At 44.4% G+C, this 20,460-nt stretch overlaps 3 protein-coding genes across 5 annotated transcripts; all 3 read right to left on the bottom strand.

The window, feature by feature from the left end:
* Positions 1-75: 75 nt before the first annotated feature.
* LOC133927264 (non-specific lipid transfer protein GPI-anchored 7-like) lies at positions 76-2,825 on the bottom strand. The gene is made up of 3 exons (XM_062373645.1): positions 2,425-2,825; positions 1,617-1,643; positions 76-385 (listed from the first exon to the last, which is right to left on the bottom strand). Exons 1-3 carry the CDS (start codon positions 2,729-2,731, stop codon positions 276-278), a joined length of 444 nt encoding a protein of 147 aa, XP_062229629.1. The 5' UTR covers positions 2,732-2,825; the 3' UTR covers positions 76-275.
* A 1,817-nt stretch (positions 2,826-4,642) lies between these two features.
* LOC133927261 (uncharacterized) lies at positions 4,643-10,155 on the bottom strand. Its single transcript, XM_062373639.1, has 9 exons — positions 9,571-10,155; positions 8,810-9,054; positions 8,631-8,715; positions 7,165-7,350; positions 6,897-7,067; positions 6,599-6,814; positions 5,486-5,657; positions 5,218-5,389; positions 4,643-5,132 (listed from the first exon to the last, which is right to left on the bottom strand). Exons 1-9 carry the CDS (start codon positions 9,859-9,861, stop codon positions 5,039-5,041), a joined length of 1,632 nt encoding a protein of 543 aa, XP_062229623.1. The 5' UTR covers positions 9,862-10,155; the 3' UTR covers positions 4,643-5,038.
* Positions 10,156-16,623: 6,468 nt separating this feature from the next.
* On the bottom strand, positions 16,624-20,132 carry LOC133927259 (auxin response factor 18). 3 transcript variants are annotated; one of them, XM_062373637.1, is made up of 5 exons: positions 19,906-20,132; positions 19,728-19,798; positions 18,542-19,648; positions 17,508-18,415; positions 16,624-17,015 (listed from the first exon to the last, which is right to left on the bottom strand). In XM_062373637.1, exons 3-5 carry the CDS (start codon positions 19,631-19,633, stop codon positions 16,946-16,948), a joined length of 2,070 nt encoding a protein of 689 aa, XP_062229621.1. In that variant the 5' UTR covers positions 19,634-19,648; positions 19,728-19,798; positions 19,906-20,132; the 3' UTR covers positions 16,624-16,945. The 3 variants fall into 3 exon arrangements, with proteins under 3 accessions (XP_062229621.1, XP_062229620.1, XP_062229622.1); XM_062373636.1 differs by having other exon boundaries at positions 18,542-19,798; positions 19,906-20,131; XM_062373638.1 differs by lacking the exon at positions 19,906-20,132 and having other exon boundaries at positions 19,728-19,881.
* Positions 20,133-20,460: the final 328 nt, after the last annotated feature.

Raw genomic sequence — 20,460 nt, 5'->3', positions numbered from 1 at the left:
TTGTGAGAGTAGCAGTATGAAGTACATGGAACCGAGAATTTTTAATTTAATTATCCCCAGTCTAATACGGCACGATGAAGAAAACAATGCGGAATTCTGATCCAAATACGTCAGTCTATTGGCTGACAATATCAAATTATCAATACACAGCAAAAAAAAATTTGTTGATTGCATTGGAATACACAGTGGTAGCATCACCATCTAGCAACATCGTAGGTGCACATCATCTATCGTGGGATAAGGAAAACATTCTCTAAGTAATAGCGTGCTGAATTTTATGCCAACACAGACCACAAAGCTATGAACAAGCTCATTAATCCTGGAAAACCGACTGACAGAGTGCGATGACTGGCGTTGCTGCCACTGCCACGACCTGATGGAGAACCTGCAAGAAAGAGACGGTGACCGTGAGGTTGAAAGCGTACTGCACGGTACTGTTTGAAAACACAGAGGTTTATGCAAGGGACAGTTACTGTTTGAAATCAAGATGCACGTGACATATGTTTTGAGTTCATCCACTTAAAGAAGTTTCATTGTCAAACTGAGGATATTACTTCTATGAACGGCGAGAAGTATCTTAGAACTCAACAAAGCCCATTAGTTTGGGTGTGAAAGTTTGCTAATCCTATTGGAGAAATCAGAATCCCTTCCATTAGTTTGAATCATGGCAAAAAAAAATCTGTATTCTCTCCGTTCAAAAATAGTATGCGTATTTTTTTTTTTGGAAAAGTCAAACTTTGTGTATTTTGATTAACATTTAATCAAATTATAAGAATGTCTTGTGTATAAAAATTATAGAACTAAGTTTACAATTCAAAATGATTTCATACTATATAGGTTTTTTAGCTATAAATGATATATTTTATGAAAAAACTTTAGTCAAAATCCAACTTCGAAGACCGAGCCCAAAAGAAATATGTCGATTATTTCTGAACGGAGGGAGGGAGTAGTATCATATGGTTAATATAATTCCAGTTTAGCACAACTGTTCATGTGGAGCGATGCTGGACCACCATCAATGACGCTAAAATTGTACTCCTAACATAGTGCTCTAGTTGTTTGGTAGAAATCATAACTTCACTTTAAATAGATTCAAGCAGGCAGCAGTACCTACTTCCTACTTTGAGATGCATTTATTATCTGTATTAGTAGCTGGTGGCTTCTACACAGAACTGTTTTTCCAAATGGATATACACATACAGCAGCAATCCAATCTGCAAATGAATGCGCTACATCGTTGGCAATAGTAATCCTTGGGACCATGTCTAACCATACAGAAACTTTAAGCATGTTGTTGTGTTTTCACTTGGTTAGGGCCGATTTGAATGTGCTTCCTCCGTTAAGTAATCTCTGAACTAGGTTCTAACTCGATCTTGGCAAATCCCACATTTAAAAAGAGTAACTTTTATCATAGAACCATGTACTAGTTTAAGTTCACATCAAACACAAATGAGTTTATTTCTATATATATATGAGACTTGCATCAATTTGCCACTAAAGTTTCACATGAAATTTCATAATACAAGAAGCTATTATTAGGACGTTTCAGTTAGTAAGATATCACGAAAGAAAGTATTGTAACTAAGCAAAGCAAGTGGATGAGCAATATAGTTTACCTGGAGGAGACTTTGTAGGAGAACTACCTGTCAAATTGTCATTGTAAGACGTTTATCAGAAAACAACAATAAGGAATACATCGAAATTATGCGAAGAAAAGACTGCCTATTGCTAAAGTTGAATAAAAGAGGGGCATTTGGATAGATACAGCACACGTGGTACCAAAATGATGGCTTTCTTATGTTACTTTCAGAGTTGAATTATGAAACCCTATAATAAACGCACAACACGAAAGTCCTGAACACAATTGCATATCGATTTTCACGGCTCTATTTCGTCCGGACTCCGGACAAACTAGATATTTTCTGAATGGACTTGTAAATATTATCGTAAATGTCTACAACAACTAATAAGTCATCCAGGACTGGTATTTTAATAGAAGCCAAGGTGGCAAATAGCTAGATTGTTAAACTAAGCTTGTCACGGGACAGACTGGGGAAGCATACAGCATCTGGAATTTTTATGCCTCCGAGCCTATTATCAACACGGATCATGGACCTCATTTCAGTTTTCACATCTACGAGATGCTTCGCTCTTGTTGCCTTTGACCTGATGGCGACGGCAACGCAAGCCCAACTTGCCTACGCCACTAGCAACAAACGCGGAAACGCAACTTACGGGCCCTTTGCACACTTGACCCTTGTTCGACCTTGCGTTGCTGACTGATTAACCACTTGAATCTAATCTAGCTGATGCTAACTTTCGCGGATCGATCACTGAACAGATTTTCGCAAATTGGATTCTGGAAAATCACATATGAAAGGTAAAAGAACTTTTTTTGGTGCGGTGAAAAGAAAAGAGAGTTACCGGCGCAGGCGGTGGTGGTGTCGCTGACGCCGCAGCGCTTGGAGAGGCCGAGGGCCTTTGTGACGTTGATGTTGAAGGCCTTGAAGATCTCCGGCGAGGCGTAGAGCGCGCAGAGGCAGGACAGGTCGTTCTGGACGGCGTCCTTGAGCGGGCCGCAGCAGGTGTCCGGCGGCGTCCCCGTGCCGTTCATGTACTGATTGCAGGGCACCAGCTTCGACGCGCAATTCGGAATGGTCGGCGACTGCGCCGCCACGCCGGACGCCAGCACGCTCACCGCCAAAAGCGCGACGGCCATCTGCATCGCCATTTCCCTCCTCTGCCTCTCTACCTCCCGCACCGCTGCTGCTTTTTTCTTTCTTTTTTTGGGAAGGGCGACTGAGCAAGCAGAGGAAGCCAGAAAGTTGGTGCCATTTTTATAGAGAAGTTATTGGCGGTAGGTGTGTGAATGTGATCGGACGATTTTGCTTTCTGAAAAGGAGGTGTATTTTGTTTGGAATATGCAAAGATGGTGCATGTGATTGACGAGATATTTTATAATTAATAAATTAAATATTTATTATAAATAAGTTATAGAGTAAGTAAGGCATGTGCAGATATTCTATTCAGTTTATCATATTCCACATGAAAACTATTCGCAAATAAAAAAGAATCATCCATATAATATAATCCAAAAAAATTACCTTTGAGACCTAGCATATTATATCTCCCCAACATGACTATATAAGGAGGGGTGAGGATATGTCAAGAAAAGAAACCAAAGAAGTGAAATAGACAAGCCAGAAACAACTGAAAAGTAAGAGTTAATAGAAGTAGAAACAATCATTATATGAGTAGATATATATCCACTGTAAAATTAAGCCATAATTTGATTCACCTGACAAGAAATTCAGGATTTCGAACACAAAAGAACTTAACAAGATTTATACGAGTAGATCTAGACATACCCTATAATAATTATCTTCTCCTAAGATTAATTTAGATAATACAAGACATATGGTTATTATATTATGAGATATCTAAATCTGTATAAAATCTCATGTACTCTTTACTAGTGCTTTTCAAATCTTTTTTATTTAGAAAGCTGACAATTTATATATTAAAACTTTAGCGTTGGAAGTTGACTGTTTGGCACCTTTTAGATTACACATTTAGCCAAGATGCATATTTTTTTACCACCTAATTTTTTGGTGATCATGTACTAAAAACCCAGCTTATGTGCAATGAGTTGCATTAACTGGTAGATCGTCGTTTTCTATGTCCAAGGCAAGTTCCATTATTTTTCTATTTTCTCTGAACTTTTTACTAATATTGACCGTAATATGACCTCAGGTCTGTAGTCCATAACAACTGAATGTATTAGCATCTCCTTGTCATACAATTAACTGTTCAAAGCAAATGTCTGGCAAGAAAACAAAGAAAAATCATCCTCCCCATCTGCGGTGGCTGGGCCAGGCGGCTAGTCATCTTTACCCATCAGTCCGACACAGGCTCAGCTCTGACCTGTGACCAAGTCTTGCAACAAACTGCCATGGACTCCAAGCAAATTGCTACCATGGACGTGCCGGCCGAAGCCCTGGCTTGAATTGTGTGCACCCTGACATGGAAAAAACGGCAGAACTGGAAGCAGCAGAGACGACACGCAGCAGGAATTTGCCATGTCTACGAGAACGTCGATGATTCCCATCGTAACATTTGAAGTGGCCATTTGACTAGTTTTACTGAACAATCACGCGGGAAAAGTAACGCGAGCAGAAATATTGTTGCGGTGACGGCGACTCACGAACGTACACTGGAGTACACCTACGAATTTATCATGAATAGCTATGGATAGTTATGATTAAAACCATTTAATTTTCATGGATCAAAAAAGAATCTGTGACGTGTCATGAAGGTTGAGCAAGCGCGTTTTCTGGCTCAATTGAAGAAACCAGAACCGGCCTGGCTCAGTTGAATTTACTAGTCAGATTCCAGATGTAAAACTCAAATTTGAAAAGCCAGACGACTTCAAGGACAAATGCGCGACCCAAACGAGAACTGAACCCTGCTAACAGTGGCAGAAAAATGGCATCGTGCAAACAACATCATCGCGTACCACGAGATCTTGAAGCAAACACCACCTGCAAATCCAATACATCCGTGCAGATGCAAACAAGAGCATAGCAGCGACGCCACAATCTTAAAAGAAAAAAAGTCGGCCATAATCCCTGAGAGTTCATCATTATATGTGCAGTTGCAAACAAGATCAATTTACCAGCTTCAAACCCAAGTACTGTAACGGTTGAAAGCGAAATGATTCACAACAGGTACATGCTACACTACAGTAGGAAGGGAGCTTTCCTCTCTAGTCTCTAACCAGCCGAGCATACAGAGCAGTGAGCAGCTCTAAAATATTCCCTGTGTTCCAGTCTCCATAGTCCATAGCATCAACCTAAACAGCCCAGTACAATTCCTCAAGCCGTAATTTGCAAGGAATTAAGCCTGAACTCGTGCAAAGTGACTACCAAAATTTTACCCCAAAAAATTACTTCGAAAATAAGGATTAGTTCACAATTCTAGGGTCTGTGTTAAGCAAAAAGACTGGCTATGGAAGACTACATGACGATCAGTCCGTTATTCATTCGTGCTGCTCATATATTTGCATGTAGGTTTCTGAAAGAGCTACCATTTGAGGAAGAGTCTCGGTGACATGGAGATCCTGCATCTCATACCTGAGGTAAAGATTTCGAATGGTTAAGTGGGGTATCCAGATTTAGGCTCAAAAAATCTCTGTTAAGAATGAGCTGAGGAACATACCACGCCTCTTCTGATTTACGCTGTACAAATACTCTGTAGCAGCCTTCGCCTGGTTTACCATCATGGACCATGTTTGCTATGAGGTCATACTTCGAACGTAGCTTATCATTATCTTTTGGCTTAGGTAATGGAATGTAATCCTTTAACTCCAAGTTCTTCACAGGAAAATTTACTGCCACATTGAAGAATATAGAAACCTTTTAGAACTAGTGGGTTACCAGAGAACTGAACAGAGGCGCATTCAATCAAGAAAACACAAAAATCTCACCTAGAGTAGGATTTTTCTCAACAAAGAAGTTATTTTTGGTAAATCGCCGCATATGAAGAATCAGATACTTCGGCAATCTAGTGACTCGATACCTCATCCGAGCAATAGATGGACGGACAACCTCTGTCACAGTCTCACCATCAAACTTCTTCAGTATATTAAACAGTGGTACCTGAACAACATGCAAGCTTTTGAAATCCAATACACCAAGTTACAGCGAACTAAAACAGAAAAGTTGAAAGTAGAAAAGAAAAGTATGGCAAGAGATGTCAAGGTTTCATGCGGTGCGTAAAATTGAAAATATTATTCAGTCAATGTGATTCCAGAGTGGCATTATTTAGGCACTATGGAGGCAATCGGTCATTTCACCTAAAAGTTCTGGAGGCAACTTCTGTTCTGGTATTTACCAATGATGCAAATGGTCGATGGGCACTAACATACAGACACAGGGCGGATCCAGGAATCAAATCGTTAGGGTCACTTTTCTAAACATAACAGTGTTAAATGCCTATTAGGAGGAGTTTTGTTGTTTTCATAGAAGATTTGTAGTGTACTTAGCATGAAGTCATCATTGGGGTCACTTGACCCCAATGCTTGCATGCAGCTCCATCCCTGTACAGACATACAGATATTCTGCAAGCATGTTCATGCTCCATGCAAATATAGACAAATTGGAAACAAGCACATAAACATGTAATACTGAAAAGCAAGTAAGCATTACTGACCGTATCTTCATCCTAAACAACAACAAAAGTAGAAGCATAGGGTTAAAATGAAGCTGATTTTGAAGTTCTGAGCCACAAGATTTGTGTAAGAGATAGGGTCTTACAACTTGTCAAAAAATAAGGCAGTCTTATACTTAAGTTGAGGTATAAGAAATCTTGAGAAGCACCCTCCCAGAATAAGTCTAGCAATTCAGAGAGGGGAGTCAAGCCTCACCAGTATGTCAAAGCTCAAGCTAACTGTAATACTAATTTACTTGGTTATCACATCAGCAACCACAGAAATCTTAGTAGCACACATTATCATACTAGAGTTTTACACCTATAAATGTCAAAGCTAAACATCTACATGAGATCATAACCAGACAATTACATAATATGCTTGACATACCTGTGGAATGATATTTTTCTCCATGGCGTCTTTGAAGAGAGGTGGCGGTGGCAAGTCAAGACCGAGCATCAAGAATGGGACCTTAGATGTTTCAGTGACAGTACCATCATTTGTTGTTCCAACCACTGAACCTGCCTCACCATTCTGCTCGTCCCCATCCTCCCTTTTTTCCATTATATGCTTCCTGTGAATCTCCTTAACAACTTCAAGTTCTCCCTGCAAGAAAAGTGATTCTAATGTGACCTGATAAGTTGCTGAAGTGATATCAATCACACTGTTGATGTCCAGAAAAGCTAACCTGAAAGCAATCATGTATTATGCTTCTGTTTTTCTTCTTTGAGCTTTTTAATTTAACATGCAGTGTGTTCAAGAGCCACGACATAAATTCCACCGGATCAGATTGTACACCAATCTGGAACTGCTTGTTGCTGGCCTTCATAACTGCTTGCAGAAACTCGTGTGGACTAACCTGAACAGAAAACAAGATGTTAAATTGTGTATTTACAGACATGTGTTGAGGTACAGGGATAGCGCAAAACATGCTGCAGAGTGACTAATAAACCAACCTGGCCCTTGAAGTTCCTAGCATGCCAAATCTTGCGTGTTAGTTCCCCAAAACGATGAACCAATGGCGATTTGCTACGCTGATAATTTTCAGGGATGAGAAAGAAATTTCTCAAAGGAGTAACTCTCATTAATGTCTGTATTGTGACATTCACAAAATCAGTCTCCTTGATGTTGTTAAGACCAACCTGCACAGAACAGTGATTACTTACACGAGATAAAAGGCATCAATAGCCAAAGTCCAAACTTCCCAAGTGCCTATAAATTCCCATGTGCATTCAAGTGAAAAAGACAATATAAGCATGTTTGTAAGACGTGACATCGTGACATTCATATAACAGAAAATTACAATAGGTCAAATCAACTGAAAAATGATCAATCAAGTGGTCAGTTATGAGTAACGCTACACCTACAAAAGAGTTTTACAAAAACTCTACTTACGTGCTGACGTGGACAACAACAACCATGCATGCTGATTTGCACTTACCTATTGAAAGCTTTCACGTGGTGGAGCATGTATGGTTGTTGTCTACGTCAGCACGCAAGTAGAGTTTTTGTAAAACTCTTTTGTAGGTGTAGCATTACTGGTCAGTTATTTGTATGCAAGTCCACAACATTCTCAGGCTTCAATTAATACTAAAATGTATCTTTTGAAACTGCCATTGTTCGCTATTTCGGGATATGCAAACAAACAGCCTCTTTTCCAGAACTTAAAAGAAATGCTTTGGTACTAGCACTAAACCGAAGTCTCTTAGAGAAGTTATAGTGTGGGCCCAGAAGCTGCTTCCAGGGATTGCTGAGTGCCACTGGATTGGTTTTGCAGCAGTTGAGCTGTGACACTGTGGGCAATACGCAATGACATATGCTTTAATCATAGTCTTATGCATGATCCTAGGGTAGTAATATACAAATTTTGCACCTTTCTCCAGTTCTGGGAAGGTTGGCAGGCAAATTCAGTGCAAGGCGATCAGATTCGGATGGCGGCTCGACTCATTCAAGAACATATGGTGAAGCTGGAGAATCAACACAAATCAAGAGATTCCTGTATGATGGATATTATCTAAGAGAAGAATCAAGCAGAAGATTATGATCAGTTTACTAGTTTCCTTGTGGTATTTAGTAGTATGTCAGGTTTAATCTAGATTCCTGTCATATGAACTCTGTATGCTTTTGGTGAGCCTGCGTGCCGCAAGACGGTTAATGCCTGAATGGGTTTCAGGTTTGCATGTACATCCGTGCATCATGTGTTGATGCTGAGGGAGAATATTATGTGTTCGGACACAAACTTTTGGGAGTTCCCTTGGTCAAAAAAGAATTGGTGAAGATTCCCTTAACAAGATTTCACAGCATAGCACTACGAAGCACAGCAGGTAAACCATCCCTTAGGGAAAATACCATCTAAGGGATCCCTTAGGGAAAACCGGAAAAAGATCATTTAAGGGCCCTTGTCAGTTTGAACAATACATACCATTCCAGGTAGATAATTGGAGCCATCAAGTGCTCTAGACCACTGCTTGTTCTTGTCAAGATTTAGAACCTGCTCTTTTGTGAACCTGCCAGAACAGTATGCCAATCAACAACCTACAACTGCTTACCAAAGACATAAAGTGCTATTGGAATGTAATGTTAGAAGCAATGGAGAAGCACCTTGGATTGAGAACATGTCGAATATCTTCTAATGATGGATCATTTATCTCATACCCATCAGGAAGACAGTAAGCCTTCTCAGTTTGAAGGTTAATGAACACGTGATGGCCTGCTTCAAGACTGTGTGTATATGCATGAGATTTCAAGCCTCTTCCTTGGAAATACTTTCCACAGACCAAACATGCATACACATTCAAATTTGACAAGGAGATTGAGCAGAACTTCTCAAAATCAAAATCAAGGACCTACAAAGCAGCACAAAATGTACTCAGCTGTCAATAACCACGAGAAGTGAAAAAAAAAACGTTATGCAGAACGGTTTAACAAAGATTTAAACACAAGAGTATAGAATACATATACACAGCGAATACAGCACGAGAGTGATCCTATGTAATTAATGTGAATAAATTATCATATCATCCTAGACAGTCTACCAAGTTGAACAGACTACATTGGACAGGGCTAAATATCAGGAACTATTAGGATGTTGATCACAGTGTTGGTATTTACTTTGAAGATACTGATAAATTAAATTGTAAGTGAAACCATTATAATTATACATGTTAATCAGCTGCATCAAATCACACAAAATATATACAATTTTAGTACAGCATCGGCAACTGATACTTCAACAACCACAATTACAACTAGTACATCTCGGATAGTTATCAAGCTCTCAACAAAATGAGCAGGTTTAAGCCAAGCTAATTCGCATCAAGCCATACTAAAATAGCATGTGAAGTTGTGAACTGCAAGTACACCTGTCGGTTCACGGTATCGAGGTAAGGGCAGTCTCGGCGCAGCTCCACCTGCCTCGGCCTCCTCTCTGGAGCCCTCCTCGCGTCCTCCTCCTCGTCCTCGTCCTCGTCCTCCTCCTCGCGGCGGCCATTCGCGTGGCCCCTGGCTGCTTCCTCCTCCTCGTAGTTGGCGAGCCCAAGCAGAGACGCGCCCTCCGCCCGCGGGTGCTTCTCGGCGGCGCCACCGTCGGCGACCTCCCCCTCCTCCTCGCGGTCGCGCTTACGCGTCGGGGACGGGTGCTCGTCCGCGCCCATCACCGCAGGCGGTCGCCGAGACCTTAGCTGGCGTTGCTCGCCTGGGGGAAAGTACCCGACGGCGGAGGACGGTGAGTAACGGCGCCGATGGAGTGTGGTGGGCCGCGCCGGGAGGGTCTAGGGTTTGGGGGCGTGGAAGCGGCGAGGACCGAGGCTGGATGCGCCAGTCAGGGATTCGGGAGGAGGAGGAGGGCCGTAGATCGCCGTGGATCGGTGGATGCCGAGTGGGAGCCGGGAGGATCGGCGATGGGCACTTGCCTCCTGGAGGAGTGTGTGGAGATTTCTCGAACGCGCCTCCAGGGGTGTTGAGGTAACAACTGAAATTTTCAAGTTGTTACTTTCTTCAAATTGAATTGTTTGAGTTTGAATTGTTTCAATTGAAAAAAAATGGCAGTTTTTTTAGATGAAAAACATGGTAGCTAGGGAGCTGTGTAGATGTGCGATTCAGTCCAACATGGGCTGATTTGTTGACGGCATGGGAGGATCTAGCCCCATGAATATATATAATTTTAAAAAGAAATGAATTTGGTTGGTTGCATCTACCATTTTAGATTAGTCTGATAGATGTAAATGTACACCCGTAATCTTCTGTATTTGCTCGTACATGCAAATTTATTTGTTAGTATCATAAAATCATCTTTATACGAACAATCAATCATAATCTAAACTCTTTCATCCGATTATGCAGCCTCACATTCAGTCAACTAAACAGAAACTCGACTCGACCTGTCCAAACAGATACAACCAACTAAACACTATTTTTTTAACAAATATAACTCCGCTCAAACTTTTTCCACTCATCTTACATATATGATTCATTCGGATAACCAATCACACCCTAAATTCATTGGCAATAATAGGCTACCACCACATACCAGTTCTCAAAATCCAATGCCCATGTAAATCATCACTGTTTCTGGTCTTCCTTCGAAGTCCCCCGTGGCTAAAAAATTCACTAAAACTAATTCCCATGAGAATTGGGAAAGCTCTTGCGGCTGCATCTCAGATGAAAACATCCTAAATATTAGATGTTTACATATGATTTTTTTTTTATCTCAGAAATGGAATCGAGTCTGCCGCTGAATTTTTGCATGGGTGTACATGATCTCACCTGTAGATGTGGAATTTTGGAGAATTTTTTAAATCTTCTATGTATGGTTTGTGACGAATTTGTAAAATTTCCAATATATTTATGGTGTTTTCACCCTGATCCATCCAGCCCCTGTGAATCCAAACAGAACCTCAATTGTTTTCAATTTGCTATCACAATCGTCATTCTCATAGGGGAAGTGAAAAGGAGAAAAAAAAATCTCCTTCGTAAGGGTGTGGGTGACGGATTTGAATTTGTGCAACTAGGTAGTTGCGTCTCTCATTCTTTGAGCTATTCATTTTGGGCATGGGTGCATCTGAATTTTTATTTTATTTTGGTTTGCTTGTACAACTTGTATTTCGGTTAGAGCATCACTTTTTCAGATCTTGAAAATCATCTAAAATTTCAATTCAAACTTGAAACTCTGCATTTTAAACTTGCAGCCCTGAAATTCACAAACATCTGTTGTCTGGTTGGTTTTGGGTAAGGCCGACTATTCTGGGCTCGAAGCCTAGATCCAAAGCAACAGTATTTTCCAATGAGAGTGTCCTCATTTAAGCCCAATAACACAAACCCTGACGGGCCATAATTCTACAGCCCATTAAACTCCACTCGGCTTCTGCGCCCAGCAGTTCTGATGGGCCTTACGTTTAGGGAAGACCAGTAGGCAAGACTGGATTCCTATAAAAAAAGATTTTTTAAAAAATTTATGCCATTATAAATAACACGATTTTAAAATATGCCACTACACTTTTGATATTTGAAAAGATGTTATTATAAATCTTCTAAAATTAGATACATGCCATTATGAAACTTCTAAAATGGAATCTATGGTATTACAAATCTCCTAAAATTAGATTCATGCCATTATGAAATATGTCAGGAGACTAAGGTAATAGTATGATCCAATTTTAATAGATTTATAATAGCATCTTTCTAAATAACAAAAGTGTAATAGTATATTCAAAACTATGATATTTATAATAACATAAATCTAAAAAATCCATTAAAAAAAGGCCTCCTTTCCACTGAGTGCAGGCCACGTCAAGTACTAGGCCGAGCCACTAGCTTGCGGCTCAGCAAAGCAACAACAGTTCCCTCCAAAAAGAAAAGAAAAGGGTCAACGGTCCCGTCCCATCCTGCTAGAGCAGCCTTCTACTTGTACGCAACATGCGGTACAGAATTGAGCAAATGCCGTGGAAATCCGTTTTCCCGTTCACCAAAAACATGGGTGGAACAAGCGAGACCACCAGTACAGAGTTTTATACACCCGGCGTGCTTGGGGATCCCTGCCACGTACATGCACGCACCGGTGACTCGCAGACAGGGAGCAGAGCGGATCGAGCGGACGACGCGCGGCGGTTTCTTCTCGGCGACGTGCCTGGGGGATCGCCGGAGCCAGAGCCGGAGCCGGAGCGGACGTAAAGAAGAGCAGGGGCACCGGTCCGGCAGGAGCGCGCATCGATCGGCGCAAGCAAGCGCCCGTGCAGCGACAACGGCGACGTGCGCCATCGGCATCGGCCCTCGCCCCGCGCGTCGGATTCGTATCCTCTCAAGCAAAATCAGAAATGCTAACGTGACTTTATTAGCTCCACGTCGTTAGATTGTGACTGGGTAGACAGTTCTGTGTGCTACAATATTCTCGTTACAGTACTAGCGCTACAGTGAAAACTGCACTGGCACTGTATCTTCCACGTGGCTTACTGTAGCATCACTGACTTTCAGGATGCGGATCCGCGCGCGCCTTGGATCTGCCGAAACTACAGTAGATTCATGGGCTGCAACGGGCGCTGTCTAGCTCCAATAAATTTGTGTTGATCACCGCACAGAAAGATAGCCCAAGACTGAATAATCAAGTACTCCGTCCATTTCTTTTCTAAGAAGCACGCACATTTTAAGACTTAAATTTAAACCTGAGAGAAGCAAAAGTCACTTTGGAAGGTTCAGTTACGGAAGCTGTATCTAATGGAGATCATCACCAATTAGTCTAACAATTTGTTAATTTTTTTAATGCAAAATCAGTACAGATGGGATTCATGTTTGAATGTATTTTTTCAATGATCATGGTTTAGGACCACCATCATTGTAATATCATGATAAATCAATGGACAAAGTGTAGTTTAGGAGACTCCACCGAGACAACCATGTAGTTCAGTCCCCTGCTGGTATGATTAAGTAGAGTACTGACTCCAATGGCGTTGTATGAATTCATTAGGGTTTCGGAGCCAGGTTGACCGTCAATTACGTTGTGTGTATTCCCTTTTTTTGTGTTTGTTTGATTAGATCAATGAGATCTATGAAGTGGTGTGTGCAAAGATTTGTCAGGTACGACGACTTACAAGCAGCACTGCTTTGTTTTCGTTTGCCCACTTCCACTTGATAGAACTTTGTTCTACGCCACATTGAAGGACTTGGCAGCAAGTAGCAGACAGGTATGAGTAGTAGTGACCGTATATAGTACCAGTATACCAATGTCAAATTTCATGTCATCGTGACAGCAGCCCGGCCGGGTACCACTCCACGGCGCTTCTATTGAGATGACCGTGGTACATATTTGTAACAAGGACTTCAACCACCAAAATTCAAATTTTAGTGTCTAGTATTTATACATACGCGAGTACTTTTAACGATTGATTTTGTAGGCTGTGATAGCTAGAAGGCGTGTTCGTGAGTATGTATGTGTGGGTATGTCTGTTGTTGTATAATGTACATGATTCTTGTAATTAAAAAAGGACTTTAGCCATCGTTATTTGATGGACCAAGTCAAAATTAAGATCTCTTATTGTCCATACGAATGATCATATTATTGTCACAGCCACAGAGTCGCATAAGGAGTAAGACTAATCGTCACCACTTCATTTCCTCATCTTATACAAGCATGGAGAGCGGGTCTAATAGGCATCAATTCGATTGATTAGACAAGCCAGTAGCTGAAGATTCTTTTTTGTTGGTCTTTCTAACGTACCCCATTCGTGTTCAGTTTAATCAATTGCTCTTTGGACATATCTAGCATGCTGAGCAGCCTTAGCTCACAGAGTTGATGGTCTCTTTGCGACGCAAGATTTGAAAACACAAAGATAGAAAAAACACAAGATTAGAGTTGTCTGCAAGCAATTGCAATCCTATAAGAATTCAAGTTGTCCCTTTCGAACTATGTTGATCGTCTGTTAACATTTGTTATTCACATCACGGATTGTGTGATGTTTGCTTCTTAGTGCTGATTTTTTTTAATAAACTGCGGCTATATGTCCCTTTCGAGGCAAAGACTGAGATTTTTTCATTATCTAGATGAAATATAATTCTCTTATTAAAAAAAAAGAATTCAAAACCTAGGAATATTCGCACTTGCCATCCTATTGGAATTCAGAACAAGTTAATATTCCCAGTGAATATATTGTCCAGATACAACATAGGAAAAACACATAAATTTAAAGAGAGAAATAGAGACAAAGGAAAGTTTATACAAGGTCCAACCTCTTTCTTATTTTTCTTGGAAATTAGGTTATAGGAAAACAATCCATAGGAATTTTCCCTTTCCTTTCCTTCGATCCAAAGGACCCATTAGAAGATAAAAAACGGAACTCGAATCCTACAAAATTCGTTTGACAATCCTCGGTTCCAAAGGGGCCGAGTTGATTGAAACCACCAGTAGACTAGTACCCGGCTGCTGGTTCAGAATTTTTCGTACGGGTCGATGAACTGATTCGTAAGTACACTTGCACCGCACGTGTACGTCGGTGGCGTGGCGTGGCTAGCTACGCCGCTCCCGTGACGGAACGGGCAACCCGTGCCCGTGCGGGACACGCACGGCACGGGGATACGTCGCGTGCCTGGACCTGCAGCGGCCGGAGAGAAGGACGTGGTCGCCGTCGGAGCCACTCTGCTCCGGCGACTCCCGCCGCGGCCGAACACATTCGAATCGAGCGCGCGCCACGCTACGCCGGCTCCGCTCCGCTCCGCCCGGGTGCCGCGGGATCCGCACGCCGGCGACCGCGCCGGTCTCGCGCGCACCATGCCACACGGACAGGCGCCTTGCCGGTTCTGTAACAGAAGCAATCAGACCAGACAGTTTTGAGTTTCTTTTTTAAAACCCCACTGCAACACGCACACATACACACACTACACGGGAGATAAAGCTACTTGATACAGACACGACGACACGACATCTGGTAGCAACCAGCCGAGCTAAAGCGACGGCACTCGCGCTCCCTCGCCGACACCACCGCGCGGACCCCTCCGGTCTCGTTGGCCGCCCGCGCCCGCGGCCACGCGCCACGGCCAGCGTCGTTGGGCTGCGCCGCCCGGCGCATGGGCTAGCTAGCTGCCACTTGATGAAGCGTCACCATCTTCGTCGCCGTCGCCGTCGTCATCAGCAGCAGCTATCATATAGTATACGGTTTCTTACTTTCTTTGACCCACCGGGCTGCACGAGACGTCGACGCGAGGTGAGCGGCCGGGGCGAGCACGAACGTCGCGCGCGCACGGCAGCGGCCGATAGAGAGGAGAGCCCGCCGCGCCACGCTATCTGCCGGACCAGCGTTTGAGCCCAGCAGCAGGGTGGCGACTACTGTAGCTTGGTACGTCGCGTTTGCATGGAACTGCGTCGCGGAATTTAATTCAACACCGGCCTTTTGCTTCTCCTTGCGGTACTCCTCCGTCTTGTGCATCCGTGCGTGTGGTTGGATGCATGCATCATGCACGTATGTACTGCGGTTTTCTGAATTCCAGACACTGTACGTGTGAGTGAAACAGTAGTCTCGAGGTTAGATGCGGAACATATTTCATACGTGTTCTAATAAATTAGAAAAAACCCGGTACATACCATGTGAACGCGCACTCGAGCGTGCTCCGTAATTGCCAACCGAGCTAAAGCCCGGATGCACGGCTGCCTTTTTACTTTCCTGATGTTTCAGTAGTTCCCTTTCTACCTCTTCAGCCGTACTTGCAGAGGACAACAAGAACACAGAGCAGTGCAGCCAGTGCTAGTACTTACCTCGCAACGGTATGCCGCATGTGAGATAGAATACATGCACGTACAGGAGCACGGCCGATATGCGATTCTGAGCGTTCAACCGTGGCATACGGGAGAAGAGAAACGGTTAGCCTGCGCCACTGAAGTAGTAAAAACTAAAGAAGACTCTGCCTTTTTCTGAACTGATTTGGCTCAGTGTAGCGTCATGCACGGATTCGGTATAAACTCTGCAGAAGGTCGAAACCACTGTTAATCTTCTGACAGCTTCTGTAGCACTACTGCACTAGCACCCTCCGTAGTACTCGTACTTTTTACACGCGCGATCTCCGTAGGATTCTCCGAAGCAGCAGCTGAACACAACACCGGGTACTGAGTACTGGCTGCTGCTGCTGCGTCGAACATTCTTACAGAGCAGCAAGACAACAGACATGCAACCGTAACAACTGACAGCAACCGACAGCTGTTGGGCCCGCTTGTCGGTGAGTCACGCGTAGCTTCTCTCGAGCAATTGGCAGTACAGCGAGTTGGGGAGGGAGGAAGGAAGTGCCGTCGCAACAGAGAGTACAAGTAAACGTCGACCTGCTTGCTCTCCGATTAGCTGGGTGACGTGAAATGGAATTGTGAATCTGATGTCCAAACCAAGGTCACAAATTCCAGTCACTCCAAATGGAGAGCACGGAATGTCCTTGATTTGATGGAGTACAGACGAAGTGCACACATTTCATCATTTCAGACAATTCAACACCTTCCCGAAAAATTCCAGGAATTACATTTGCAGAGCAATGGTTCATGGCAGAGTACATAACAGCGATCAAACGCAAATGCTATGATCAGTTCAAGCGACAATAGGGTCTGATAAATCTGCCGATAAATTATGGGTCCTGGATTACACTCGGTCCCGTTGAAAACCGAACTGAACTGCTTCTCTTTGAAATTGCACCAACACTTGGAAGTGGCAATTTGCTTTCAAAATAGCCACCACGCTCCTCAAGCTGTACAAGTGACAGGAGCTTTTCTCCTTCCTACCTCGCTAAGCTATCACCGCTGGTGTCCGTTAGTATGGTCAGCCTACGAGCAGTTTTTGTGAACTCACTGCAAATTCAGAAGTTTGTGAATCCATTAGTATCATCTGTTCAAAATATGGGAACAATGTGGGAGTTAAAAATATGCAGCAGATGAGATTTGAGAACGATGGTTCATCCAACAATATGGATGCAATTATATATTCTTGCTTGAAGCTATTTAAGTCAAAGTACCATAAGGATGCTTCCAAGGAAAGAACACTGAGTTTGAGTGCTTCAAGTACAAGATAACTGCGATTGAAAGGTTTAGCAAGGTAACAATACTACTAACGCAACCATTTCCACGTTCTTGCTATACATGCTCAGCTTGTTGAGGTTATTAAATACATATCTGGGAAATTGAAAGATTGTATCTACATGCATTGTATTATAAGTTTAGTAAAACAGGGGAATGAACCTTCTATTTGAGAAGTGAATATGAGATAAAGCATATCTAATTGATTCCTAAAACAAAATTTCAGGCTTGAACAGAAACCAAGTTTTAATCAGAAATAATACAAACCTGAAAGGTTTATCTCCAGTGTGTTTCAGTGCCCCAGATGCGTCACGGTAGAAAACATGACTCGTCAACTCAGCTTTCTCGATGCCAAACATGTCAGCAAGCCTCTGATATAGCTCCTCATATGACCCAACAACAGAGAGATCAAGTGTGCGCCCAACATCCTCTGACTGCATGAATACCTTGCAGTGTCCGGTTTCTAGCCCGAGATCAAGTACCTTGTTATCTTGGCACAATGGGGCTCCTCCACAGGACAAGTTTTCTGTAGTGCCATCTTGATTGCTTCCAGGGCTTGAAATATCCGAGTTACTCGCCGTCCTTTTGGCATTGCTATCAGAAGGGCTCTTCTTAGCAGCTGCCAGAGGGAAGCCCGCGGCGTCACCTAAAGATATCTGCTGCTCAGTGAGTATTGGTTTTCCAAAAAGCATCAATTGCGGCGCCGCCTTCTTGACATCTGATTTCTTGTTCTGTGGGGTGCCAATGGTCAGCAAGCACGAGGCATCATCTCGAGCTGCCGGATGACCGATGATAAGGCCAGCAGCGATCCTCGGCTGCATGCCGTGATCGAGCTGGTGAAGCCTGTGGGGTGACAGACTCGACTGCAGTTTGTTAAGGTGGAGATCTGATAAAGATATACCAAATTGAGCATGCCTGGCTCCCTGTATGCCTGCAGGAGTGCCATCCGGGAAATAGCACATAGGACCAACCCCACGCCCGAGCGGGCTTCCATGGAACATCGGTGTCGGAAACTGGCCGTCGAGCGGAAGCTCGGGGTACAATGGAACGCACAGCTTCTTCCGGGGAGGCGAGAACGGAGCAAGGTGTATGGCCGGCATGTTTGATACAAGCTCAACCAACCATGGGCTCACTCTCTTCACGTTCTGTAACAAGTCTGGCTCATCCCAACAAACCTGCACAAGCCATCCGAACAAGTGTTCATCATTGTGACAACCTTTGTACACTCCTAAACATCAACTGATAAGCTGGAATTATGTGATGCCGTCCTTGAGAGGACATTAACGATGATGGAGGTTTACCTGAAGAAGCCTCCAAGGTGAGTTGGGCCATCTGATGGGGTCAGCCACCTGCACGGCCGAGACAGTCCCCATGAACCAGCTGATCCTGGACGAGTCCTCCGTCTCAAATGCCATCTTGAACCTCATACCGGGGCACCACTGGGTGCGCATCGCCGCCCGGACCGCCCCCGCCTTCACGCAGAACTCCGGCGTGCTCGCCCTCGGGTAGTAAACCACCTCAAACGGTTGTCCACTCACCGCAAGATTGGCGGCCTCGACGACCTCCTCCGGTCGCACCCTCACTCTCACCTTCCCTCTTGTCACCATTATCTTATTGCCGTCCTCTTCTCCTCTCAAGAACATGGAGAACCCCCCGTAATTGCCGCCCGGCGGAGGCGGCTGATGCAGAAACTCCAGTCCTCCGATGCCACCTTTCTTGGCGCGTCGGATGCCCACGCAGAGGTCCCCGTTCTCCGTCCTCATGAACACGATGGAGTCCCCAGCGACGAGCTTCTTCTGGTTCACGAAGGTGCTCCACCCCGTGGTGAGGAGGTGGCGGCGGGGCGTGCCGCGGTAGATGTGCCGGAACTTCCAGACCACGCCGTGCACGTCCTTGGCGAGCACGGTCTGGACGGGGGGATCGGCCGAGTAGTCCAACCGCGGGAAGATGGTCTCGGCGCAGTAACGTGGCACGGAGAATCCCCCGCCGTTGTTGGCGTCGGACTGCGTCAGCGTCTTGGCGAAGGACGCGAGCTTTTCCTCCTGCGCTCCCGCCGCGGCGCCAATGACGTCGTCGGCGTCGGCGGTGTAGCCCGGCTCGTTGGGCCGGATAGGGGCAAGGCGGATCTTGGCGAAGACCTCGTCGGTGTCCGGATCGGCCATGAACCGGACGCCGGCGACGCGGCAGAGGACGAGGGCCGGGACCCGCCCGGCGGGGAGCTCGACGGGGCCGTGCGCATGCTCGGCGTGGCCCTGCGGGAAGTAGTACACCTTGGAGTGCACCGGCGGCATCTGAACCATGCCGCCGGCGCAGGCGTGCCACAGCTGCGGGTCCAGGCACTTGCCACTCTCCCTCTCCTGCTCCATGGCCGCCGAGTCCACGAAAGTTATCATCTTTACCTCCCACGGCTGTGCGGAGGCAAGAATTTTAGCGGAATTGAACAGCTCCCACCCACAGCAACAGCTTTTTATGTAGGAAATTTCACACCTTTCCCACTACCACGAGAAGCTTTTCCGCTGCGCAGCCGCTTTCATCATCAGAGTTTGCAACTGAAAAGGCTGGGGAAAAGAAGCAACAGAAGGGAAAGAGGAAGAGAGAGTTTTGCCTCAGAAATCTTGCAGTGAAAGGGAACCCAGCAGCACCACAAATTCATCCGGTCACTCACCTTTGGAAGCAGCTCAGATCCCTCGAAAGGAAGGGTAACGACGAATTGGGTGGGGGGGGGGGGCAATTTCGGACTGCAACCCTCTTCTCCCTCCCTCTGCAGCTCTGCTGCGTTTGCCTCCCCACAGGCTCTCAGGTGAGCAGCAGGCTCAGATTCCCCCAGACTACAGCTGACATGGGCGCAGAAGAACTAAATAGATAGAGAAAGAGAGAGAGAGAGAGAGAGAGAGAGAGAAGAGAAGAGAAGAGAAGGCAGTCAAGGCAGGAAGGCTTCTCTGCATCTCAAGCAAGTACCACTGCCTACTAGTACTACTAACTCCTGGTTAGTGACTTAATTAATTGTTTATTATTACTTTTCAGTTCGACAGCCAAAGTCCAGAACTAAAGATATTAGCTCCATCATTAGATCATTATCATTACTGTCCCATTGCCCTTCTCTTCTTAAAATTGGTTGTTTTCAGCTTTTTTTTTCACGGTATTGTCGTCCAGATTGCATCCGATGGCCGTGATGCAGATTGTGCAAATGTTTGACGATATATGCTTAAGCACCTTATAG

The sequence above is a fragment of the Phragmites australis genome, chromosome 8 (genome assembly GCF_958298935.1).
Source record: "Phragmites australis chromosome 8, lpPhrAust1.1, whole genome shotgun sequence".
In the NCBI taxonomy this organism is placed as follows: domain Eukaryota; kingdom Viridiplantae; phylum Streptophyta; class Magnoliopsida; order Poales; family Poaceae; genus Phragmites; species Phragmites australis.
The sequence above is the reverse complement of the archived record's forward strand: the minus strand, read 5'-3'. Positions and strand labels throughout refer to the sequence as shown.

Excerpts from the sequence above, each read along its gene's own strand:
- LOC133927261 (XM_062373639.1), bottom strand. The coding sequence starts at position 9,861 with ATGGGCGCGGACGAGCACCCGTCCCCGACGCGTAAGCGCGACCGCGAG. Across the intron at positions 6,815-6,896 it reads TAATACATGATTGCTTTCAG|GGAGAACTTGAAGTTGTTAA; the intron begins GTTAGCTTTTCT and ends CTTTTCTTGCAG. Across the intron at positions 5,390-5,485 it reads TGAGAAAAATCCTACTCTAG|TAAATTTTCCTGTGAAGAAC; the intron begins GTGAGATTTTTG and ends TCAATGTGGCAG.
- LOC133927259 (XM_062373637.1), bottom strand. The coding sequence starts at position 19,633 with ATGATAACTTTCGTGGACTCGGCGGCCATGGAGCAGGAGAGGGAGAGT. Across the intron at positions 18,416-18,541 it reads CACCTTGGAGGCTTCTTCAG|GTTTGTTGGGATGAGCCAGA; the intron begins GTAAACCTCCAT and ends TGGCTTGTGCAG. Across the intron at positions 17,016-17,507 it reads ACTGGAGATAAACCTTTCAG|TGAGTTCACAAAAACTGCTC; the intron begins GTTTGTATTATT and ends CTGAATTTGCAG.
- LOC133927264 (XM_062373645.1), bottom strand. The coding sequence starts at position 2,731 with ATGGCGATGCAGATGGCCGTCGCGCTTTTGGCGGTGAGCGTGCTGGCG. Across the intron at positions 1,644-2,424 it reads CACCACCACCGCCTGCGCCG|GTAGTTCTCCTACAAAGTCT; the intron begins GTAACTCTCTTT and ends ACAATTTGACAG. Across the intron at positions 386-1,616 it reads TCCTACAAAGTCTCCTCCAG|GTTCTCCATCAGGTCGTGGC; the intron begins GTAAACTATATT and ends TCTTTCTTGCAG.